Source organism: Aspergillus pseudonomiae, assembly GCF_009193645.1.
Source record: "Aspergillus pseudonomiae strain CBS 119388 unplaced genomic scaffold BDV37scaffold_12, whole genome shotgun sequence".
Lineage (NCBI taxonomy): Eukaryota > Fungi > Ascomycota > Eurotiomycetes > Eurotiales > Aspergillaceae > Aspergillus > Aspergillus pseudonomiae.
The window spans coordinates 157,477-177,367 of NW_022476004.1; the positions used below are offsets into that span (position 1 = coordinate 157,477).

The window sequence follows — 19,891 nt, forward strand, 5'->3', positions numbered from 1 at the left end:
TTAATTTTTTTTTTTTTTTTTCAGTTTTTATTTTTGTGTGGCCTGGTTAGGCTCCGACATTACAGATCTGAAGATCGACAAGACGTGTAACTGAAACCCTGGTGCCTGAACAGCGGCAAGATAAAGACGAGACAAAGCAAAAAAGGCTTGAAAAGGTTAAGCTCAAGTGGGGTTTACTTGTCCCCTTCAGGAGCCGCAGATTCCCCATTTGGCATCGGGAGTACTCAGTATTCTGTACCTTTCTACCTCCATACATATGTATCCGGTTGAATGTGTACCGGACCCTGACTGCTTCTAAGAATACTCTAGCTCTACCTTACGTATCTATCCCTCCATTGCGGCTGTGCCCGTATCGACTCCACCATGAGAAATTCCCCAGAAGCAACCAAAAATAGTTCCCTACTCTGAACCCTAATCAAAAGCAGGATTTTGTATACAAATTGAAGGAAGGTCTAGATTGTCAATCAGCACGATTACCGTGCATTACAACTACTACTTGACTAACATTCCGAGAGAGTATCAGCGTAGAAGAATTGTAGTCCTCATGAAATATATATGATCTCACAAGGCAGCCATGTAATATACCCTATACCTGTCATGTAAAAGCCTTCGGAGATAATGCTCGGGGCTCGGGGGTGATGCATGTCCGAGCTAGTATATAGCTTGGAATTAGGTCTCGAGATGGATCACACCAAAAGGTCGGTCAATACGTTAAATCAGCTTCTCAATACATTCTGAGGTTCATCTTGTATCCAGAAATCGCCAAGAAAGCAGGTAAATAAAAATATGTTGCGGTCACTCCTCTCGCTCGGCAGCCGCCACGACTATATCTTCCCCACGGTAGATCCAAAACAGGATGGACCGAACTGCAAACTAGATTGTGCCGATTGTACGGTGCACTTCCCGTCAAAGGTGAAGGTCGAGAACTCCCGAATCCTCTACGGACACATCAAAGAGTTTCACACGCACGTCTTGGTCGCCACGGGCAAATCAGACTGGACGGAGAGGGTCGAGAATGAAAAGGGAAGCTTAATGGAAGCTTTCGACAGCAGTTCCAACAAATCCAAGCATGGGGTATGTGCATCCACCATGAACTCCACCTTTCTTGATACGATCTAACAAAACTAGCGGATTATGGTCTCGGCATCGAATCTCAGGAACCCGAATAATGAAGCAGATGACGATAATCAGACTACGCAAGGGACGACCGTGCTGCTTCTACCTTCATTCACCTTCGTGGATTCAGTAACTACTGGCGACGTCAGAGAGGTGGTTGACTGCTTCATTGATGCCTCCAAAGGACAGCCAGTTGGTTCCCGATTGCCCTCTCGACCATGCCAATACGACTACGTGGTCCTTCTCTGCTCTCATAGGCGGCGAGATGCGCGATGTGGAATTACTGCCCCGCTAATTAAGAAAGAATTAGAGCGACATCTGCGACCCCAGGGGTTGTATCGTGATGCGGCTGACGAGCGCCCAGGTGGTGTTGGAATCTTCTTTGTTTCCCACGTGGGCGGCCACAAATTTTCAGCCAATGTTCTGATCTACCGAAAACAGGCAGAGCAAATGATTTGGCTAGCAAGAGTCAAGCCAGAACATTGTGAAGGGGTTGTCAACTATACAATCTTGCAGGGGAAGGTTGTTCACCCCGAGTCTCAGTTAAGAGGAGGGTTTGACAGGCAGCGGGGATTGACGAGTTGGTAGTGATAGCAGATCATATTGTTCTGCTTGGGTGCGAATATAGCAGTATAAAATTATAATAGTGGGATAGATAGATTGATAATGATAATGATAATGATGGTATCGATGTCAAGCGAGGTTCCCGAAAGAACTGCAGAAACCCAAAACACGTTACGTCATAAAACCGCGTTAATTGATTTCGCGCACGCGACAAAAAAAGGAACCAACGGCGGGACTCCGATTAGAGGAAAATGAATAAATGCGGACTGGCCGCATTGGCTTTCCATACGCAGTCCTGGCACGACCACGACTTACCACCGTTACCATCGGTCCCTTTACTACCATAACAAATATTGAAATTGAACTGCATTTTTGTATAATTTGTCCAGTATAATCTGTCCACTATTCTCACCCTTCTCTAAATCCTTCTACGACATGCGATAATGGCGAGTGTCGAGGTTTCCGATATTGCGGCGCAGTCAGCGCAACTCCGTGCAGAACTAAAGGACTGGGAAAGAGCTTTCGCCGCCGCAAATGAGGGAAGAAAAGCGGACCGGAGCGATATCAAGCAAGCGCCCGAGATTGGTGTGTAACGAATTACCTAGTCACCGTGCAACTCGCTTCCACTCTGTTAGCGTCATGAGCTAACTTTCCTTGTCTGTGCCAGCGGCCAAGTATAAGGAATACTCTCGATTGAAATCGCTGGAGAAATCAGTTCGATACGAGAAGAAACACAATCCCAATTCGGTTAACTTGCAAGAGCGCCCCAAGAAACGCAAGCATGCATCACCCCCTGGATCCCATGAGACCCGCCTTGAATCCACGCCTCGCAAGGCGGCCAAAGGACTCTTCACGACCCCCTCCAAGCAGCGTGGACATCCATCGGAAGTTGATCCCTATGATTCTCCGTCAGCCCTGCGCAGGCTGTTCAGCCCATCGACGCATCAACAGTCGTCACCATTGAAGACAGCCATTGGACCCACTCCTCAAAGAGATGGAAAGGCACTCGGTCTTTTCGACCTACTATCCGAATCGGGCGGAAGTACAGCGACCCCAACGGCGGCAAGGCTGGCCAGTGTACGTGGAGCGGCGGCGCAGACCCCATCGAAAAGAAGGACACTGGATACCATTGCGGAGGAAGAGGAAGAGGAAGAGGAAGACAGTCCACGAGGGGACCGGACACCTGCTTCCGCAAGCAAGAGTTATATGCTTTCGGCTTTATTTGCGACACCGACAACATGGCGTTACGCTACCATGATGGACAATCGGAACGATGCGATTCGCCGTGAACCTTCGCCTCAGCCGAGCGCTAACGACCCTGGCCGAGGAGCGCCGGAGTCAGAGACTCCAGCATTCTTGCGACGATCCAACTCAGCACGCTACGCTGCGTCAAATCCCACCGGTGAAGGCCTGAGCCCAATCAATGTACGAAAAAGACCCCAGTTTGTAGGCAAAGGACTCTCTGCCTTGGTACAAGGACTACGAGACATGGAAGAAGAGCGTCTGGAGGATGAGTTAGACGTACTCCGCGAGATAGAAGCAGAACAAGCCGGCCTAAATGCGGAAGCGATTGATAGTCAGACTGCCGACCAGGATCCGGGACCAACGTTTAAGAAGAAAGGGCAAAAGCGAACGACACGAAGGGTTCGCATGAAGCCGGTGGTCTCCAAGCCAAAACGCGAGTCACAGTTACCAGTGTCAGATGATGAAGATGTTACCGATAATGTGGACCAAAACGATGATGAGCTGGCGGCGGTGCCAGAAACGCAGCAGCCAGGTGCCACTGGCGACGAGACCCATGATGTTCCAGATGCCGCTTCGCTGCATTCAATCTCAGAGGCGGAGCTTGATTCTGGTTCTGATTCAGATTACGAGGAGCAATCTAAGCCCCCCGCTAGAAGCAAAAGCTTTTCGGAAAGGATAAGGGATGCCATCGGGGCTGTAGAGCCGCCACCCACAAAGAAGCGGGAGAAACCCCAGCCTCAAGTGAAAGAGAGACAAACTAAGCCTCGCGAGAGGAAGGTCAATCCCGAGGCGCATGCAAATTACCGGTCACTGAAGCTCAGAAATAAGAACTCGAAAGGCAGAGGCGCAGGGCGCTTCGGTAGGAGACGATGAAGAACAATGCCTAGTGAACACCAGCATCATTTATGAGAAACGACTACAGCATATTCAGAGATACCACATTAGAAATATTATACAGTTTTATTCTATATAACCTCTTTACATGCCATGTGATTCGTAACTTCATCAAACCTGTATAGAATGCTTTATGCGTGGCATAACCGTCAATCTGGGACATAGCGGTCCCGTGCGTATTGTATTCTTCGCGCTTGGGCTACGGCATCACGAGATCTTTCCCGATGTTGTGGTCTACGAGAGGGCGGTGGTCTTGAAACCCTCCCATGAACAACGCGGTCATTATTCCTGTATACCGGGGACGTTGTACGATCGGACAGCTGAGGTCCTGGACGAGATCTAAATGAAGCTGTCCTCCTGTTCGGATCATCATACTGAACATTGCGGTCCCAGTCCGATAGTGATGTATAGGGGCTTCGAAGCCATGCCTGCAACTCATGCAAGAACAAGCGTGCATTATCTCGGCCAAGGAAATCCTGCAAGAGAGACTCCGCTTGCCCAGCGCTGCCTTTAATGTCAACGGTGCGGAGAATGGCAATAATATACTCCAACAAGAATTCCGCATTGCTTCCTCGGCGGCTTTCGAGTCTTGCTTGTCCCGGACGAGCCACTGAACTCTGGCCCGGGCCTGCGTCTGTGCGGTGTAGAAAGTCGAAAACTTGCAGTTCCCTCCGTATCCAAGTACGAGCACGTGAAATAAGAGCCTCGTCATTTTGGAACTTTCCCGGCGTCAGTTCTTGGTATTGTGAAAGGCGATTCGATCCGACCCTTAGGGAATAAAGCTGGTGGCGATAGACATGTTGTCGTCGGCTCACCTCGTCATCGCGCGAAAGCGGAATTTGCCGTTGAACATGAGGCCGGGGGCGGCGCGCACGACGGTGAACACAATTTGGACGGGATATAGACGTGGTGTGGGTTGGGAGGGCTTCTGAAGGAGCTTCTAATCGATGGACCTTCGGGCCTTCGGGGCTATCTAGCTCATATTCTACCGCGGAAACGTCACTCTTGCCTAGACTCTAAATTAGAAAAGAACCTTTCAATTCCTTAAGGAGGATCATACAAAGCGGACAAATCCGACGGTTTTCTAGCCAGCTTAGAAGACACAGAAAGTCGTAATTCGCATGCCTGCAGGGAACCGCGACGGCAGGTTCTGAGATCAGTTCCAGACAAATGACGCACGGGTTGGCCACGCTGCCATCCGCTTCCTCCTGCGCTACCTCCTCCAGCGTTTTCTGCATGATTTCCTGCTGCAGGTCGACATTATCTGGTGACTGATGGGCCTCTGATGGGCCCGCGAGCGTAGTTTTCTCCCAGTTGTTGTTCATGGAGGTTCTCCAAGGGCGGTCCATCGTGGCAGTCGGAGTGTCGTTGGCGGAGGTCACGTTGCGGTCGGCTGCTGTCAGGGCAAAAATTCCTCCACGAATTTTTGATCCTCGTCCTTCGACTCGTACAACCGGTCGCCGTCACCAACACAGCAAATCTACGCTTGGCGACGGAGATGCACTAACGGGTTCGGTAGTCCAGGAGCATTTCAGAGGTCAGCGCAACAACATGAAGTCTGCAAGAGCCGTGGTAGCTGCGAATCACTCTGCCGCAATGGCGCGCGGCCAGGCAAACGGGTCCCTGACCCAGGAATACCAACGCCCCCCTTCACGCACTATTACAGGTTTGAGACGGTGGTCAATAATCAATCGAGATCTGCCACGTGAGTTGTCATTTCCTTTCCCCATACTTCATAGCATGTGGCTTCATTGCTAACTCCGTTGCCTCCGTCCGCACAACAGCCGTGCCGCACGTGAAAGCGATCCATGTCTACGACTTCGACAACACATGTAAGACTATACAACATAGCAGAGATCACCATACGGGTCTTGGGGTTAATATCACTCAGTGTTCCAGAGTCCTCTCCCTAATCCACAGTTATGGAACGGGCCGACCATCGGTTTTCTTCAAGCCTACGAGAGCTTCGCAAACGGGGGATGGTGGCATGACCCGAATCTACTTGCTGCCACTGGGGAAGGTGCTGAGAAAGAAGAAGCTCGTGGCTGGGAAGGATGGTGGAATGAGCAAATCGTGCGGCTCACGTACACTGAACTAAGACTAGCATGTGGACTGATAGGTCGTAGGTACAATTGGTCAAGCTCAGCATGCAGCAGAAAGATGCATTGACAGTGCTACTCACTGGCCGAAGCGAGGGCGGCTTTGCAAGCCTTGTCCGGCGAATAGTTGACAGTAGGAAACTGGAGTTTGACCTCATTTGCCTCAAGCCGGAGGTTGGGCCAAACAGCGAGCGGTTCTCAACTACCATGGAGTTCAAGCAATCTTTTCTTGAAGACCTTATTCTCACATATAGCCAGGCCGACGAAATACGTGTTTACGAGGACCGTGTGAAACAGTGAGTGCAATATCCCTCTCTGTATCAATTTTGCTGTTAACGCAAGCCCAGTGTTAAACATTTCCGAGAGTTCTTTGAGCAGCTGAACCGGAGGTTTCAGACTGCGCAGAATCCCTCTCCCAGAAAAGCAGTTAATGCGGAAGTGATACAGGTAGCGGAAGGGGCTGCGTTTCTGTCGCCGGTGATTGAAACAGCCGAAGTACAACGTATGATCAATTCTCACAACGATGCTGTCCGCAACCGGTCAGGCAATGGTACAAAGTCGCCGTATGGCCCCCTGTGCATTAAGCGCACCATCTTCTACACCGGGTACCTCATATCAAATGCGGACTCGAGTCGCTTGATCAGTCAAACACTGAACCCAATGCTGCCCTCGGGGCTTGCTGATTCTAATGACCTTAAGTACATGGCTAACAGTATACTAATCACGCCTCGCCCTGCGCCTCGGTCAATTCTAGACAAGGTCGGCGGTCTTGGTAAGAAGCTGAAGTGGAAGGTTACCGGCACTGCAGTCTTTGAACATAGAGTCTGGGCTGCTCGGTTAACTCCGGTCCCAGCAACAGAGAAGTATTACACAGAAAACCCACAGCCCGTGGTAGTCTTAGCTGTGCGCAAAGGTGCCCGTCCTATTGACGCTGGCAAAATCCAAAACTGGCACCCTGTGCCTGCTGATAAAACTTTCACTTTTGAAACAGTCGTTGGCGAGAAAGTGGTTTTGCGTGTTGAAGAACAAAATCCCCATGAAGGAGAGTGGGAGAGCCAGTTTTTGAATAAGAATCACAAGAGACGTCATCCGCAAGATCGTGATGAAGACACTTCCTACGCAAATTCAGGCGGAACTGGCCAGGAAGGCCCATCAGGAAGGCCAGCACCCTACAACTCACGGCATGGTGGCCGCCATCATCACGAAGACGGTCCTCGCCGTGGCGGATCATATCGTGGACGTGGACGTGGGTCCGGTCCTAGAGGTAGAGGGCACTCAAACCGAGGGGGCCAACGTGGCAGAGGCCGTGGGCGCGACGCCGGACCTCCCCAAGGCTATAGATCGTTAGATGATTATACTGGATACGATGGGCCGTATGAAGAGAAGCCTGGTCCCGGGACTGGTGGCCCTGTGATGAACTACTAGACCCTCGTCTATTAGGCTTGCAGACCTTCGATTTGTTTTACCATCATTTATGATGTCCACATAGCGTTGATAGTTGCTCTTCTGGGCGCTTGTATGATTTTACTTAATCATTCTCCAGGCATATGTACCTCTGTTGGGCCTGGAAACTAATAGCAACCAGTCCTTCGTTGAATATCTTGCTTTTATGCCCTCCGACTCGTCGGGGATCCTTCTCTCAATCTCGTAGCTCAATTAAAGGGCACGCTCGAGGCACGTGTTGACCATGTGATGGTCACGCTACTTCTTTTGTATCTGCAATATCGGTCGACTCTCTGGATCCCATATTCCTTCTGCCACTGGAATGCTTGATTTTTGGATCGGGTCAATGACAGGCTTATCCGGCAATACATCCCGTGCAATGGAGGCGCTTCTATGGTTTCCAACAATTTTCGCATAGATAAATGTATCAGTGCCTTTCACAGTAATTCTTGCAGATCTGACTGGAAAGATTTAAGCGAGGAACAGGGGGGTATAAGAAAGGTGTGGATTCATTGGCACTAATCCGGGAAAGATGTGGTGGCTGTGGATAACTAGCGGCAGCATCGGGCTCTGGATTGACTCCAGTCTCCTGTCCAATTTAATACTGTGTTGGCTGGCAGTGCGCTGCTCAGCCTTTCCACAGGCCAGGTGACATCCTCCCCAATGTCGACGGAGGCTATTATCAGTGCTCTTCCCACCGTGGTGTGTCCATCAACATTAAATCTCTGCGACTGCCACGGAATTCCCCAAGCGTCGAATTTATTTTCAAGTACATACACCAATCGTGTCAAAATCTTCTATCTCGCCCACCCCCGCACTAAGGCAGCCACCTAACCATTTAAGTCGTCAAGCTAGGACATTCTGAGACAGGATGTCAACGACCAAATGGGCCACTGAGGCGGACTTTGCCGAACATAGGGCAACAATCACGAGCCTTTACCGCCAGAAGCCTCTTGTAGATGTCATGAAACACATGAGACGAGAGCACCAGTTCCAAGCTACGTAAGACAGGTGCTTGCCTCCATCACCATGTCTACTGAGTCATTAAATTCACAGTGCGCGTATGTACAAAGCGCGACTGAAGAGATGGCATGTCACCAAGTACGTCAGATATGGTAAAGACGATGCCCAGCGCCGGACAAGCAAAACACCACATGCACACGTAGACGACACTGCTCGGTCGATAGCCTCCCAGCGACCGGCGTTGCCGACTGTGGCACCAGGTCTTGGAGCACCAGGTCATCAGCAGAAAGTACTGGACTGTCTTAAGATTCTGAACAAGTACGTCAATGTAAACTCAACGCGCGGGTGGTGGCAGACATCGCCTGCATTCATGGCATCGCTCCAGGACAGCGACTGGCTGGCACAGATGACCACAGTCACTATACTCCTGAAAGGCGGACAGGTACAGGCTGGCTTTCAACTCCTAGGCGGTTGTTTCGATACCTACAAAGCCAACCTAAAGGCAGAAAGCCCCTTACTCACCTCCGAAACCTTTATGGCCGCTTTCCAGCTTATGAGCATCTCGCCTCGCTTGGGATGGTCATTCTTAAAGTATACCTGCCAGATGAGTGGTATCGTTCTAGAAATGTCGCATCCATTGACTCAACTACTATCCAAGTACTTAACATTCGATAACGAAGCATTCGCCAACTGTAGCGACCTATTCCTGGGTTGCTTCCTCAACCTGATGAAGCAACATGTCTCCGGCTGGGACGACTCCCACCGCGACGCACTGCTATTGACAACTGGTCGCATGTTCTTACTCAGTCTTACCACATTCTCGCAATACCGAGAATTGACACTGATGTCCAAAAATGGCGAGACATTGCCATTGTTAGGTCATCAGCACGTCCTGGAATGTGACAGCGGTGAGTTGCCACCCGCAGCTACGCGACCAGAGACACTTTCGCTCTATCCCGTTCATCCCGCACGAATCAAGGTAATGAAGCAGGAGCCAGGAGAAGTCGATTACCTGTCTTTCGAGATGTTTTGATATCTGTATTATGAGAAAGAACTAGAAAGCGGATCCCCTAGCTCGATGCATGCATGGGCTCTTGGGCACAGGGACATCCTCTGATACGCAAATTGAATGGGACTCGGAGGCCAGAGGTAGTACTAATATTGGGGGTTGTGACTATCAAAGTCAGCTTCATCCGCACTGTCAACGGACCTATTGTTCCAAAATCATTAGCAGTACCCCTTCGCCCATCCCAATATCGGGTGGCGCTATAGGTTAAATTACGGGGTGGGACTGTGGGTGAGGGTCAAGGATATAAACATATGATCAAGTGATGGACAGTCTCGCACACTCCTTGCAAATGAACTTTGGCATTTTGACTGCGGTTTCCCCACACAATCCTCTTCGAGACGTCTGCATTATAGAGGCCTATTGGCGCAGGCCACCTTACGGGGCTTGGTGTCATCACTTTTGCCTTTATACTGGGAAAAAGAATTCAACTTTTTGCATCTATTCGAGATCCACCATTTCTTCCACACGAGGAATCCCGCACCGGGAAATTAAATCTCGGATCTACTCCCGACGTGAACTCGTCCTGTGCGAGGCTTGAGCATAAAGGCTCTCTGGAATGAACCAATCCTGGTGGCGGGGAAGCCCTCTTAAAACATTCTGCTAAGGAGGAACACCATCTTAGGGCAAAGATCATCATGGGCGTTAATTTAATGCCGTGAGCTTAATTGGTCACGGGGACAGCCGTGTGGGAACCAAATGTTGCACTACAGGGATTTCACCATTGCGATTAAAATCGCATCATCTATTGGATGTAACCAAATGTTGACAGGACCTCTTATCATTCAACTTAGGAATCGCACCATTGGACTAAGTAGCAGCAAGATGAACGGTGCGAAAAGACCGGAAGGCCGTTGGACGCCGGTTATAAAATGTGGCATGTCTCAGTATACTCTGTTCAATTCCCCCTGGGTGATAGATCAAAATGGGAGTCCAGCCGGTTGTCCATCGTCTCTTTATTTCCGGAGCTATCTAAAACAATCTCTTATCTTTGATCCCCTCCTGGCCCACCTTCTCGCTTTGGCAGCGCCAAAATGCCTAGCTATGTGGAAGCTCCTGTCGATGGGAGCGAAGTCTTGAGTGGCTCTCAGGTGACAAAACGTGTCAATAAATCCGACGAGACATATGCGACGGTCAGTGAACAGAAGACGACGGGCAACCCACGCGAAACGGATGGCGAAGAGTCTTTAGGGTCTCGGGGTGACGACGATGGTGCTGTATATGTGAAGGGACATCCCGTCATCCAGAACGGTAACCAATTTTGTAACCCGGGTTCCTGGTACTTACAGCTAATGCTTTACATCAGGCGCCGATGTATCCAAATTCATTGTATCCGTCCGAGATGACGGGGACCCTTCTTTCACATTTCGTTCTATCGTCCTAGGCTCAGTGTTCACTGCACTTTCGAGTGTGATCACCATGCTTTATGTCTTCAAGCCATATCAAGCTCAAGTGTCTGCGGTCTTTCTGCAGCGTAGGCCTGTCCCCTTTCGGTGTATATCCGTCCTGTCTACTTACACCCTTGCCTACAGTGCTCGTCTATGTCTTTGGTGAAGCATGGGCCCGTCTTACTCCCCGGCCTGATAGGTTCAAATGGAAATGGCTACAGAATGTACTCAGCTTTCTTAATTTTGGGCAGCGCTTTGCCATCAAAGAGCATGTGGTAGCCGCTCTAATCGCGTCGTCTGGAAACAACGGCCTCAATGGTGTAGAGATATATGCCGTGGAACGACTTTTCTACGATAGAAGTGTGTCCGCAACCACCGCGGTCCTGGGAACCTTCTCGATGGCGCTTTGTGGATTTGTCCTCGCAGGTGTGATGCGGCCGCTGATTGTTTACCCTGCGGAAATGGTGTACTGGTCCACTTTACCTCAGGTGGTGCTCTACCAGAATCTCCATTTTGACCGGCGCGCCAACAAAAAGCGTCTGACCAAGTTTGGCTGGGCTCTGTTACTTACCGCCGCGTGGGAATTATTTCCCACGTACATCATGACTTGGCTTTCGGGTTTCTCTATCTTCTGTCTCGCCTCCATGAACGCGCCAAAGCACACACGCACCGTTTTCTCTACGATCTTTGGGGGCGCGTCGTCCAACGAAGGTATGGGCCTCTTCAATTTTTCGCTGGACTGGCAATATATCCAGAGCACCTACCTTTCCTTGCCATTTAAGCAACAGCTGAACAGTTGGATTGGTTACATCATTCTGTACGCTGCTATACTCGGCCTATACTACAGCAATGCCTGGGATGCCAAAACCTTCCCGTTCATGTCCACTTCTCTTTTCCAGAGCAATGGCACACAGTTCTCAACGTCAGCCGTCATAAACAGCCATGGAACCATTGATTTTACCAAGCTCGAGGAAATAGGCCTACCCTCATTGACTTCAAGCACTGTCTGGGGGTACCTCACCCAGAACCTGGCCATCGGTGCATTGATTACCCACGTTCTCATTTTCTATGGCAAAGACATGGTGCTCGCATGGAAGCAGGCACGTAGCAGGTCTCAACCGGATCCACACTATCAGGCGATGCTGAGGTATAAGGAAGTCCCCATGTGGTGGTACCTGGTTCTTTTCGTCCTGGCCTTTGTCGCCGGACTGATTGTCAACATCAAAGGCGAAACCACTCTCCCAGTCTGGGGCTACATCGTTTCGCTTCTTCTCGGTGCTTTCATTGCCCCTTTCTCCTGCATCCTCTATGGTCTCTACGGAACCGGAGTTTCCACCAACCAGCTGTCCAAGATGGTGGCAGGTGCCCTTCATCCGGGCCGCCCGCTGGCCAATCTCTATTTCGCCAGCTGGTCCCACCAGTGCATCCTTCTCTCTGTCAACTTAGCTAACTGGCTCAAAATCGGGCAATACACCAAAGTCCCTCACCGAATCATGTTCGCCACTCAAATATACGGTACTCTCCTCGGCGCAGGGTTAAACTACGTCGTCATGACCACGATTGTGAGCTCCCAACGTGAGATCCTCCTCGACCCACAGGGAAACAGCGTCTGGAGTGGTTCAACCATACAAGGCCTTAATACCCAGGCAATCACATGGGCACTCGCAAAGGAGATGTACGGCGTCAACAGTCGATATCTCATCGTGCCCCTCTGTCTAGTTATCGGCCTTGCCTTGCCAATCCTGCACTGGGGTTTACAGAAAGTGATCCCTCGTCTACGAAAGCTGCCGCTTAACACAGCGATCATTGTTTCATACGCCGGCAATCCATATTATGGAAACACATCATGGATTTGGTCATCCATTGTTGTCGGTCTTTTCTCGCAGTTCTGGCTCAGACGCCGCCTACCGGAGATATACAACAAGTACAATTACCTCATTGGTGCTGCGATGGACGGAGGGTCTCAGATTATCATCTTCATTCTCTCGTTTGCGGTTTTTGGGGCTGCTGGTAAGGAACGTCCGTTTCCTACGTGGTGGGGAAATCCAAAGGGTAATCCGGATCATTGCTTGTAAATGAAGCAGTCATCTTATATACATGCACGGAGACAAGATACCTCTTATGCAAAATTTGAAGTACAGCACCTATAGTAAAACCAACACCGTTAAAATCTAGATCCCTCTCATTCTAACCCCCATTAATCCACCCGAGAAACTAAAATCTACTATAAGAATATACAATCCCACATTAACCACCTTCCCAATACGTCTACGACAGACATTATGCCCCCAAACCACGCTAAAACAATAGCCTTACGAATCCACCTCCACCTTTCAGACTAAATCTCCACGCGCAGGAGGCCCAACCGTCGGCTAATTGCTTAACCTGGGGGCCAAATGCACATCTACCAATCGATGCCACTTTGCCACGCATGTCTAATTACGATCTTCAATGCAGGCTGGCGAACAGCCATTGGGTACCATGGTTAAGCAGTTGACTAGACCCGAATCCTGAATCCATGGTACCGTAGTAGTAGACTCAAAGACCAGGGACTATGTTTGGTAATTGGGAGTTTCTTTCTATGTTGAAGGGTTACATCGATTGTGTGTACAGGTGGATCATTGACAATTCCTAAAATAAGGTACTATGGTGAAATGGGTCTCGAGAAAAGAATAGTATTGAATGCGCAGCATTCTGGAAGATAGTTCTGTAAGGAAGGGAATTGAGTTCTGTCTTGAGCAGTCGATGATGGAGAGCTACGCTGGGCTCAGATTGCAAAGGGGGCTGCTAGCAGGAGCAGAACGGTGAGGTATTTGTTCAGTGAGCTCTTGCTTGCTGCGCCAGTGGCTAGTGGTGGTTGGTTCGAGGATGGTGAGGATGATGACACGGCATTGGATGTAGGGTTCGAGGTGGTGCTATTGTTGTGGCTCGAGGTGGTCGTAGGTGAGGTGCCCAGGACTGAGGAAGTGAGCGAGGCCGTGGCAGGGACCTTGGAAATGACCGAAAGAGTTGTTGCAGAAAGGACTTGGGAGAATTAGACGTCAGTTTGAGGTAGAGTCACTCCGGGTAGAAGGTTATGTTAAGATAGCATGGTGAATCGTAAGGTGATGGATGGCAGACTAACCTGTAGAAGAGGCCCGGGATGTTGTCGCAGCCCCCGAGCTGTCGCCCTTGACACTTCCATCAATCGCTTTGATGGATTTCCATGAGCCAGATTTATCCGTATACTCGTAGGCAGAGCCAGTTGAGTAGTCTGTGACCTTGATCGATTTCACGTGCATGGTGAAAGGTCCTTTAGAATAGTCGACTTGGCCACCAGCCCATTCTAGGGTTTAAGGTTAGTTAGTCGCTCATAAACTAGGGCTCAGAAGGCATATATCGTACCAATTGTTCCCTGGGCATTGGACGGATCTCCCGCAGCCCAAGGGCCAACCTTGATGAAACAGGGTGTCTGCGGATACTGTCCGTGGGCGTTCTTTTCCTCCAATGTACGAACGGTATTGCCATCGATCTGCCAGAGAGTCCGATTGCTATCCCAATCGATCGTGTACGTCTTGAAGGCATCATGGTTCCCGGGATCTGGGTGGAAGGCACCACGGTCATAGGTGGTGGTATCGCCTTTTCCAAAATAGTTCGTCTGAACTTGAGCGTTGTCCCCACCAAGCCACTCCCAGTCAATCTCATCCAGAGAGTCTGACTGAAGGACTGCACTGCTGACTATCCCAGTCCCCGGTGCAGCTTTGATGGTGAATTCCACTCGGCCGAACATGATGTAGAAGTCGGACTGGATGACAGGGCCGTCGAGCTTCTTGGCAACGGTCAACGCCACGCCGTCTTGGTCTTGGGTCACCGTTCCAATAGACTTCCATCTGCTAGGGAGCGACTTGGTGAGATCAAATGTAGCTGAGGTGCCAAAGGCAGGATCCTTGGGGCAGGCTGTCGAAGTTAGCTCGTCGACCTGGGATTGTCATAGTAAAGGTATCACTCACTAGCCTTTGTGGGGTTGCACGAGGTGAAGGTTTGAGCATCTGCCAGATAAGGCAGCAACAGGATGGTCATGGCCATGGCCATGATGTAGCATGAGAAGCTCATACTCTGTGCGAACATGGTTTCGCGCATCTATGTGGTCGAAACGAGAGTGATGCCAGGGACTAGCTCCAAGGCGATAAGGTTGCTTTAATACGACAACAAATGAAAGAGGGTAAGGCAACAGATAAAAGAGTGCAAGGAAGTCGTAGAACAGAGAGATCCATTGCTTCTATGTCTTATTATAGACTATGGCTCAGAGAGTGAATTTACCGTGCCCGGCTATTTTTAGTCGGGTCATCTGAAGCCAAGTTGAACTTCACTGTACACTTTGTAAATTCACTGGATGACAAACAGTCAGCAAAATGCCTCAGAATAACTCAAATAGGACTGTGTTCAGGTGAGTACCAGAGCATGCTGAGAAATAAAAAGCACAACGTTGCCGCTGCTAAGACTTCTCTACGACCTCAACATGTCGTATATGCTACTCGGGTATTCTTGTGACACTGTGACGGGTTCAGAGAGTTTCTATCTGCTCTACTATCATCACCTACGTGCGTATAAAACTCTGGCTGCAATGTCCAGGAATTGGTAATAGACAGTCCCACTTTCCTTTCCTCCTTAATCGTATATACTACTTGTTCGTTTCATCTGCTGGTTTCGGTGGAACAAGCTCGCGTGAGCAGATAGGAAACTCTATCGTTCTGTCTCGCCCTAAGCTCTGAAGTAGGTATGATCAAGCGACTTCGCATACATTGACCTCATCTGACAGAGCTGAATGGCTAGTGCATTTTTCACATACTGCCGGACGTTACGAGTCTGAGTTACGGCAGCCCACGTGTGGTCTTCCGTAGCAAGGTTCTGTGAGGAATGTAGGCGCTCGCTTCCCTTCCAAATGCTGTGAGGATCAGAGCCTCGCCTGGACTGTGTTTAAGCAAGGGATTTCTAACATATCCGCATAAAGAATGAGGTAGGTTCGACACTTGGTCCTGAGATCAGTGTACAAGATTAGTTGCGTCTCGGAGAGTTTTCGACAGGGGTTTCTGAGTTTAAGTTATATAGTATGGTACGATACTGCTGTAGTATAGTGCTGTGCAAGAGCGTAAGACAATTCTGAAACATTGACTCTTTCATGCATTGTATGCTTTTTGAAACAATCTAAAGGATGGGATTGTAAATTCCAAATCTCTTTTGTAGGGTTTCACCAAGTCATTTGTTGTGTTGGGCACTCATGTGACCCTGGACAAAATGTCACGTTTCAAAGAAACAAACAACAAAGCCTCCCGCATTGTTGGAGGTTGAATTGTGACAAGTCATTCTGGACGCATACCCAAGACCCGACACAAAGCCGGAGAGAGAAAACGGCCCTGCAAAGATTATCCGCCCACACAACAAGATTTCCGGCGGCCGATCAATGTGCGAAGGTCCTTGCAGGACGATTTAATGCAGTGTGATTGGACAATTCAACCGGGCTGGGGAGGGGGAAAGATGACAGGGACAACGTTTGTCCATGTAAGACGAGACACGCAGCCTCGCGTCAGCTGAGATAGCCTTGCAGCACCTTTTCTCCCCTTTCATCCAGATTCCATCATGCTTTCGGACTTGTCATCCGTCGCGGACAATGCCATCTTTTCACCCCCTATCTCACCACGCGGTCGCAGCTTTCCGTCGCAATCTGACCTTCCGCTCCGAATTCAACCATCAACAGCGTCGCGATAATTAATATCCTATTTGAATCGCTCGTATGCTGGTGGCCGCTCTGCCCCCGGTTGCCCCATGTCACATCCACTCGTGGCAGCAGTGTGGGAACAGCTACGGCGTCGTGACATAACCAATATCGTCAGGGAAATCATCGGCGAACATGCCACGGATGTCGCGATTTTCCAGGCGGAAGATGCTTCCGATGTCGCGAAAGTCGAGCAGCTCATGCATGCCGTGTTCTGGATCAAAGCCATTTTTGACCTGCAGAGAACCTACCTGCAGGGGCTAACGAATTTTGACGATGGCCACCCCTCCTCCACTTCATATCTACTCCCTTCCGAAGTCATCTTCTCGACCCTCATGTACCTAGTGCAGGTGAAGCCGAAGTTGTTCCCGTGCACCAAACCAACCGCCCCGGAGCTGGTCAAATATAGACACTTTCTCGCCCTCACGTTACTCGCCGGGGCGCGACTGCTGCTGTTGCGAGGTCAAAGCATTCGCCATGAGATGAAATTCAATCTTGAACGTGCGATCAGGAAAGCATGGCAAGACTCGGAGCTGCCCGGTGCAGACAGGTTTATGGTCAGCGATTTACTACCGAAAGTCATCGATAGTATAGAATCCTCCGATTCGTCATCTAAAGGTCATCTGTTTTTCTCTGCATCGCAGGGAAGTAATTCTAAATTCACGGCCATGGAACCTGTAAGTGCTAACTTGTATCTCTGTAACCCTTCCCGGGAGCAGGTTCGGCTTACGCATGATAGAACTCCTTACTGGGAAATACGGAGACTCTAACCGACCTCTTGTCGGGTCTCCTGAAGAAAAATACCGATCAGACGACTCCCTTCTTATCTTTGTTTGACATGCTCTGGGCAGCCGAGGCGACAATGGTACAGTCCCATATAGATCGCCGCCGTATATCCCAAGAGCAAGGGGATAGCCTCGCTGCAGCACTGGACGTGGATGAGATCTTTGAGCGCACGCGAGAGAACAAAATGAAGCTGGCGAAGACGGTCTTGGCGGCTTTCAACGATGAATTCACGGCACCTCCGCTTCAGATTCTTGCGACGGTTGTGCTAAGCCAAAATGCCGAAGCTCAAGCACCCCTCCAAACTCGAAGAATCCGGGATACTTGGAGTCAGCTATCTCGTATCAGGGAAGTCTGCGAAGCATCCCTGAGTCATCTGGTGAGATGGCTTATTAACCGTAGAGTCCAACTGTGGGGTTGCAACGGAGAGCTGGAGGCTACCTCGCACGACTATCAGCAGAATCTCACCGAGTGGTTGCAGCTTTCACCCCTCCAAGAAGCGAATCAATCAAACCGTCAAGATGAAGTATTTTACGTGGTGGATTGCCCTGCTGTCCATTCAGTCCCCCGATCATTATTGGAAGAGCGAATGGACAAAAATGCCTGCGAGGTATGCAACTCCCCTTTTGAGGCGATCGCCGGATCACATTTATTACGATAAAAGCGGAGGCTTAACATCTGGATAGCAATTGCGAGCGAACTCCCAGGTCCTGACACTAAATATTTACTGCCCTCTGTGTCCAACAAACACGAAAATACAACATGCTCGCATGGTGGAATCCGCCAGGCTTTCTCACCCACGCATCGGCTTTGAATCGGGCAGTACCAGAAGCTACTCCTTTCCCGATTCCATGTCTCGAGACACGACCTCCTCGAGCTCCCTTAGTCATTCTACCAGCCATTCATCCGTCCGTATAGATTCAGGCGACGGGGCATGGAGTCCGATCTCGCCTGCGACTTTCAAGCCCGTATTCAATGCGATGAATAACAAACATTCTCCTACGACACCCTCCGACCCACATGCCTCATTTTTGGCACGTAGCAAAACCGATTATTTATATGAAAAGTCCGCTACAAAGTCATTCCCCCGAGAACTGAAAAATGTCTCTCTACCCTTCTCCACCGGTTCTTCCCTGTTTCGACGGGTGTCAGTGAAGAAGAATCATTTACCTCGTGAGCCCAGATTCTGCTTCTCTGCGTCAGGCCGGAGCCTTCTTCTTTGGGGCGTCGGAAGTAATTGGGTGGCCAGATTTGAAACGCCCAGTGCAGGAGCACAGAAGCCAAGGAGTTACCGATACGATGTTTCCGGTGTGCAGTACGTTGCTGCTGGAGACCAGCGCTGCGCGGTGATAGCCGCTGTTGGAGAGGTAATACGGCCTTCACTCATCTACCATGCAATTTGATCCGAACTGACATCTCATACAGCATTACGAGCTTCTGGTATTCAAGGGGTTTGGCCTCAGTGCCGAAGCTCATTTGCCGATCGAGATTCACGACCCATCCCTACCTCCTATCCATATGGTTATGTCTCGCGATGATCGATACATTGCGTTTACCCTTAAAAGCGAAGTTCGCGTTTACGAAATTATTGCGGGTGGTATTGTACGAGTCTCATTCGGTGATACGGGAGACCCCAGCGCATCTCTATATGATATGACTGCGGCCCCAATGCACATTGCCTCGCCCCTAGGAAATGACGGTACTCCAGGGGGGCAAGAAACGATCATTGAAAGAAAGCTTCAATTCTCGGTCGACGGGAAATATTTTGTCATTGCGACACACCTTACCGACTCCAATGCCTATGTTGACGTGTGGGACCTGTCCCTGAAGCGGTGGGATACTGTGCCTGGGAAATCACAGTCGTTTAGGCTTTCTCACGTATGTCCTTCGAAATCCTAGCCTTGGTTTTGCATGAGTAACTAACAATACAAGCGAACGACTAACAACAAAGACCTCACCTGCGTGTTCTACGATAACGTCCACCATGCAGTTCTCCTACCTGCCTATTTCGAGAAGGAATTTCCCAAATCATCCTCAGTTGCCGACAAAGACATGCTTAAAGACCCAAATAGCACCCGCATAACGCACGCAGCCCAGTCCGGCTCTGGATCGCGGTTTGCCATTGCGAACGGCATGAACCAGATTTACTTGTTCGACTCCAATGCTAGTGGGTCTACGCGTGTGGCTCGGATAAAGAAAGCCTCGCATAAGATCAGTTCGTCGGTTTTCCGACCCGGTTACTTGAGCCTGGCCTTCCCACAGGATGATGAAATTCTTCTTTTCTGGATGGATAATGGCAAATTGATGCTCCGGGCGGTGCGATTGCACGAAGGGACTCAGACATCGAAAGATTATGATTTGCGCTCTGATTTTGACCGGCTGATTCTTGAACGGCCCACGGCTGATGTGCAACTCCGGCGAGCTTCACTGCTCTCCAAACAACAGAGCCCTGAGCTGGATGGGTACATATCCATCACCAGCAAGTTGGCTGAATTACCATCAACATGATGTTGATGAAGATACCAAGACTGCTTCCACATTATTTCTTGGGCATGAGATTGTGGAGGATCACATATAT

The 19,891-nt window shown here is 49.9% G+C and overlaps 8 protein-coding genes across 8 annotated transcripts; 6 read left to right on the plus strand and 2 right to left on the minus strand.

The window, feature by feature from the left end:
- The first annotated feature begins 710 nt into the window (after window positions 1–710).
- On the plus strand, window positions 711–1,755 carry BDV37DRAFT_241195 (sucrase/ferredoxin-like domain-containing protein). The gene is made up of 2 exons (XM_032081157.1): window positions 711–1,074; window positions 1,129–1,755. Exons 1-2 carry the CDS (start codon window positions 787–789, stop codon window positions 1,702–1,704), a joined length of 864 nt encoding a protein of 287 aa, XP_031944518.1. The 5' UTR covers window positions 711–786; the 3' UTR covers window positions 1,705–1,755.
- A 239-nt stretch (window positions 1,756–1,994) lies between these two features.
- On the plus strand, window positions 1,995–3,908 carry sld2. Its single transcript, XM_032088245.1, has 2 exons — window positions 1,995–2,265; window positions 2,348–3,908. The coding sequence occupies exons 1-2, from the start codon at window positions 2,124–2,126 to the stop codon at window positions 3,796–3,798; spliced, it is 1,593 nt and encodes a 530-aa protein (XP_031944519.1). The 5' UTR covers window positions 1,995–2,123; the 3' UTR covers window positions 3,799–3,908.
- On the minus strand, window positions 3,884–5,337 carry BDV37DRAFT_28845 (RING finger domain protein). Its single transcript, XM_032088269.1, has 2 exons — window positions 4,880–5,337; window positions 3,884–4,828 (listed from the first exon to the last, which is right to left on the minus strand). Exons 1-2 carry the CDS (start codon window positions 5,166–5,168, stop codon window positions 3,969–3,971), a joined length of 1,149 nt encoding a protein of 382 aa, XP_031944520.1. The 5' UTR covers window positions 5,169–5,337; the 3' UTR covers window positions 3,884–3,968.
- Window positions 5,338–5,370: 33 nt separating this feature from the next.
- Window positions 5,371–7,343, plus strand: BDV37DRAFT_269329 (rRNA 2'-O-methyltransferase fibrillarin-like protein; the record flags this gene model as incomplete). Its single annotated transcript, XM_032084347.1, has 5 exons — window positions 5,371–5,524; window positions 5,604–5,651; window positions 5,711–5,892; window positions 5,946–6,214; window positions 6,266–7,343. 5 exons carry the CDS (start codon window positions 5,371–5,373, stop codon window positions 7,341–7,343), a joined length of 1,731 nt encoding a protein of 576 aa, XP_031944521.1.
- An 889-nt stretch (window positions 7,344–8,232) lies between these two features.
- BDV37DRAFT_269330 (Clr5 domain-containing protein) lies at window positions 8,233–9,441 on the plus strand (the record flags this gene model as incomplete). The annotated part of the gene is made up of 3 exons (XM_032084348.1): window positions 8,233–8,363; window positions 8,418–9,232; window positions 9,383–9,441. The coding sequence occupies 3 exons, from the start codon at window positions 8,233–8,235 to the stop codon at window positions 9,439–9,441; spliced, it is 1,005 nt and encodes a 334-aa protein (XP_031944522.1).
- Window positions 9,442–10,424: 983 nt separating this feature from the next.
- On the plus strand, window positions 10,425–12,853 carry BDV37DRAFT_269331 (OPT family oligopeptide transporter; the record flags this gene model as incomplete). The annotated part of the gene is made up of 3 exons (XM_032084349.1): window positions 10,425–10,653; window positions 10,697–10,864; window positions 10,923–12,853. The coding sequence occupies 3 exons, from the start codon at window positions 10,425–10,427 to the stop codon at window positions 12,851–12,853; spliced, it is 2,328 nt and encodes a 775-aa protein (XP_031944523.1).
- A 677-nt stretch (window positions 12,854–13,530) lies between these two features.
- BDV37DRAFT_291010 (concanavalin A-like lectin/glucanase domain-containing protein) lies at window positions 13,531–15,019 on the minus strand. The gene is made up of 4 exons (XM_032088848.1): window positions 14,768–15,019; window positions 14,163–14,714; window positions 13,903–14,103; window positions 13,531–13,802 (listed from the first exon to the last, which is right to left on the minus strand). The coding sequence occupies exons 1-4, from the start codon at window positions 14,895–14,897 to the stop codon at window positions 13,546–13,548; spliced, it is 1,140 nt and encodes a 379-aa protein (XP_031944524.1). The 5' UTR covers window positions 14,898–15,019; the 3' UTR covers window positions 13,531–13,545.
- Window positions 15,020–17,196: 2,177 nt separating this feature from the next.
- BDV37DRAFT_28895 (uncharacterized protein) lies at window positions 17,197–19,890 on the plus strand. The gene is made up of 4 exons (XM_032088359.1): window positions 17,197–17,923; window positions 18,000–18,680; window positions 18,739–19,191; window positions 19,246–19,890. The coding sequence occupies exons 1-4, from the start codon at window positions 17,369–17,371 to the stop codon at window positions 19,819–19,821; spliced, it is 2,265 nt and encodes a 754-aa protein (XP_031944525.1). The 5' UTR covers window positions 17,197–17,368; the 3' UTR covers window positions 19,822–19,890.
- The last annotated feature ends 1 nt before the right edge of the window (window position 19,891 follows it).

Bases quoted from the DNA above. Each gene is read 5' to 3' on its own strand.
- BDV37DRAFT_241195 (XM_032081157.1), top strand. From the start codon at position 787: ATGTTGCGGTCACTCCTCTCGCTCGGCAGCCGCCACGACTATATCTTC. The intron at 1,075-1,128 runs GTATGTGCATCC...TAACAAAACTAG, and splicing joins CCAACAAATCCAAGCATGGG to CGGATTATGGTCTCGGCATC.
- sld2 (XM_032088245.1), top strand. From the start codon at position 2,124: ATGGCGAGTGTCGAGGTTTCCGATATTGCGGCGCAGTCAGCGCAACTC. The intron at 2,266-2,347 runs GTGTGTAACGAA...TGTCTGTGCCAG, and splicing joins CAAGCAAGCGCCCGAGATTG to CGGCCAAGTATAAGGAATAC.
- BDV37DRAFT_28845 (XM_032088269.1), bottom strand. From the start codon at position 5,168: ATGGACCGCCCTTGGAGAACCTCCATGAACAACAACTGGGAGAAAACT. The intron at 4,829-4,879 runs GTATGATCCTCC...TTTAGAGTCTAG, and splicing joins CCGTCGGATTTGTCCGCTTT to GCAAGAGTGACGTTTCCGCG.
- BDV37DRAFT_291010 (XM_032088848.1), bottom strand. From the start codon at position 14,897: ATGCGCGAAACCATGTTCGCACAGAGTATGAGCTTCTCATGCTACATC. The intron at 14,715-14,767 runs GTGAGTGATACC...TAACTTCGACAG, and splicing joins GTGCAACCCCACAAAGGCTA to CCTGCCCCAAGGATCCTGCC. The intron at 13,803-13,902 runs GTTAGTCTGCCA...AATTCTCCCAAG, and splicing joins ATCCCGGGCCTCTTCTACAG to TCCTTTCTGCAACAACTCTT.
- BDV37DRAFT_28895 (XM_032088359.1), top strand. From the start codon at position 17,369: ATGCTCTGGGCAGCCGAGGCGACAATGGTACAGTCCCATATAGATCGC. The intron at 17,924-17,999 runs GTATGCAACTCC...ACATCTGGATAG, and splicing joins TGGACAAAAATGCCTGCGAG to CAATTGCGAGCGAACTCCCA. The intron at 19,192-19,245 runs GTATGTCCTTCG...TAACAATACAAG, and splicing joins AGTCGTTTAGGCTTTCTCAC to CGAACGACTAACAACAAAGA.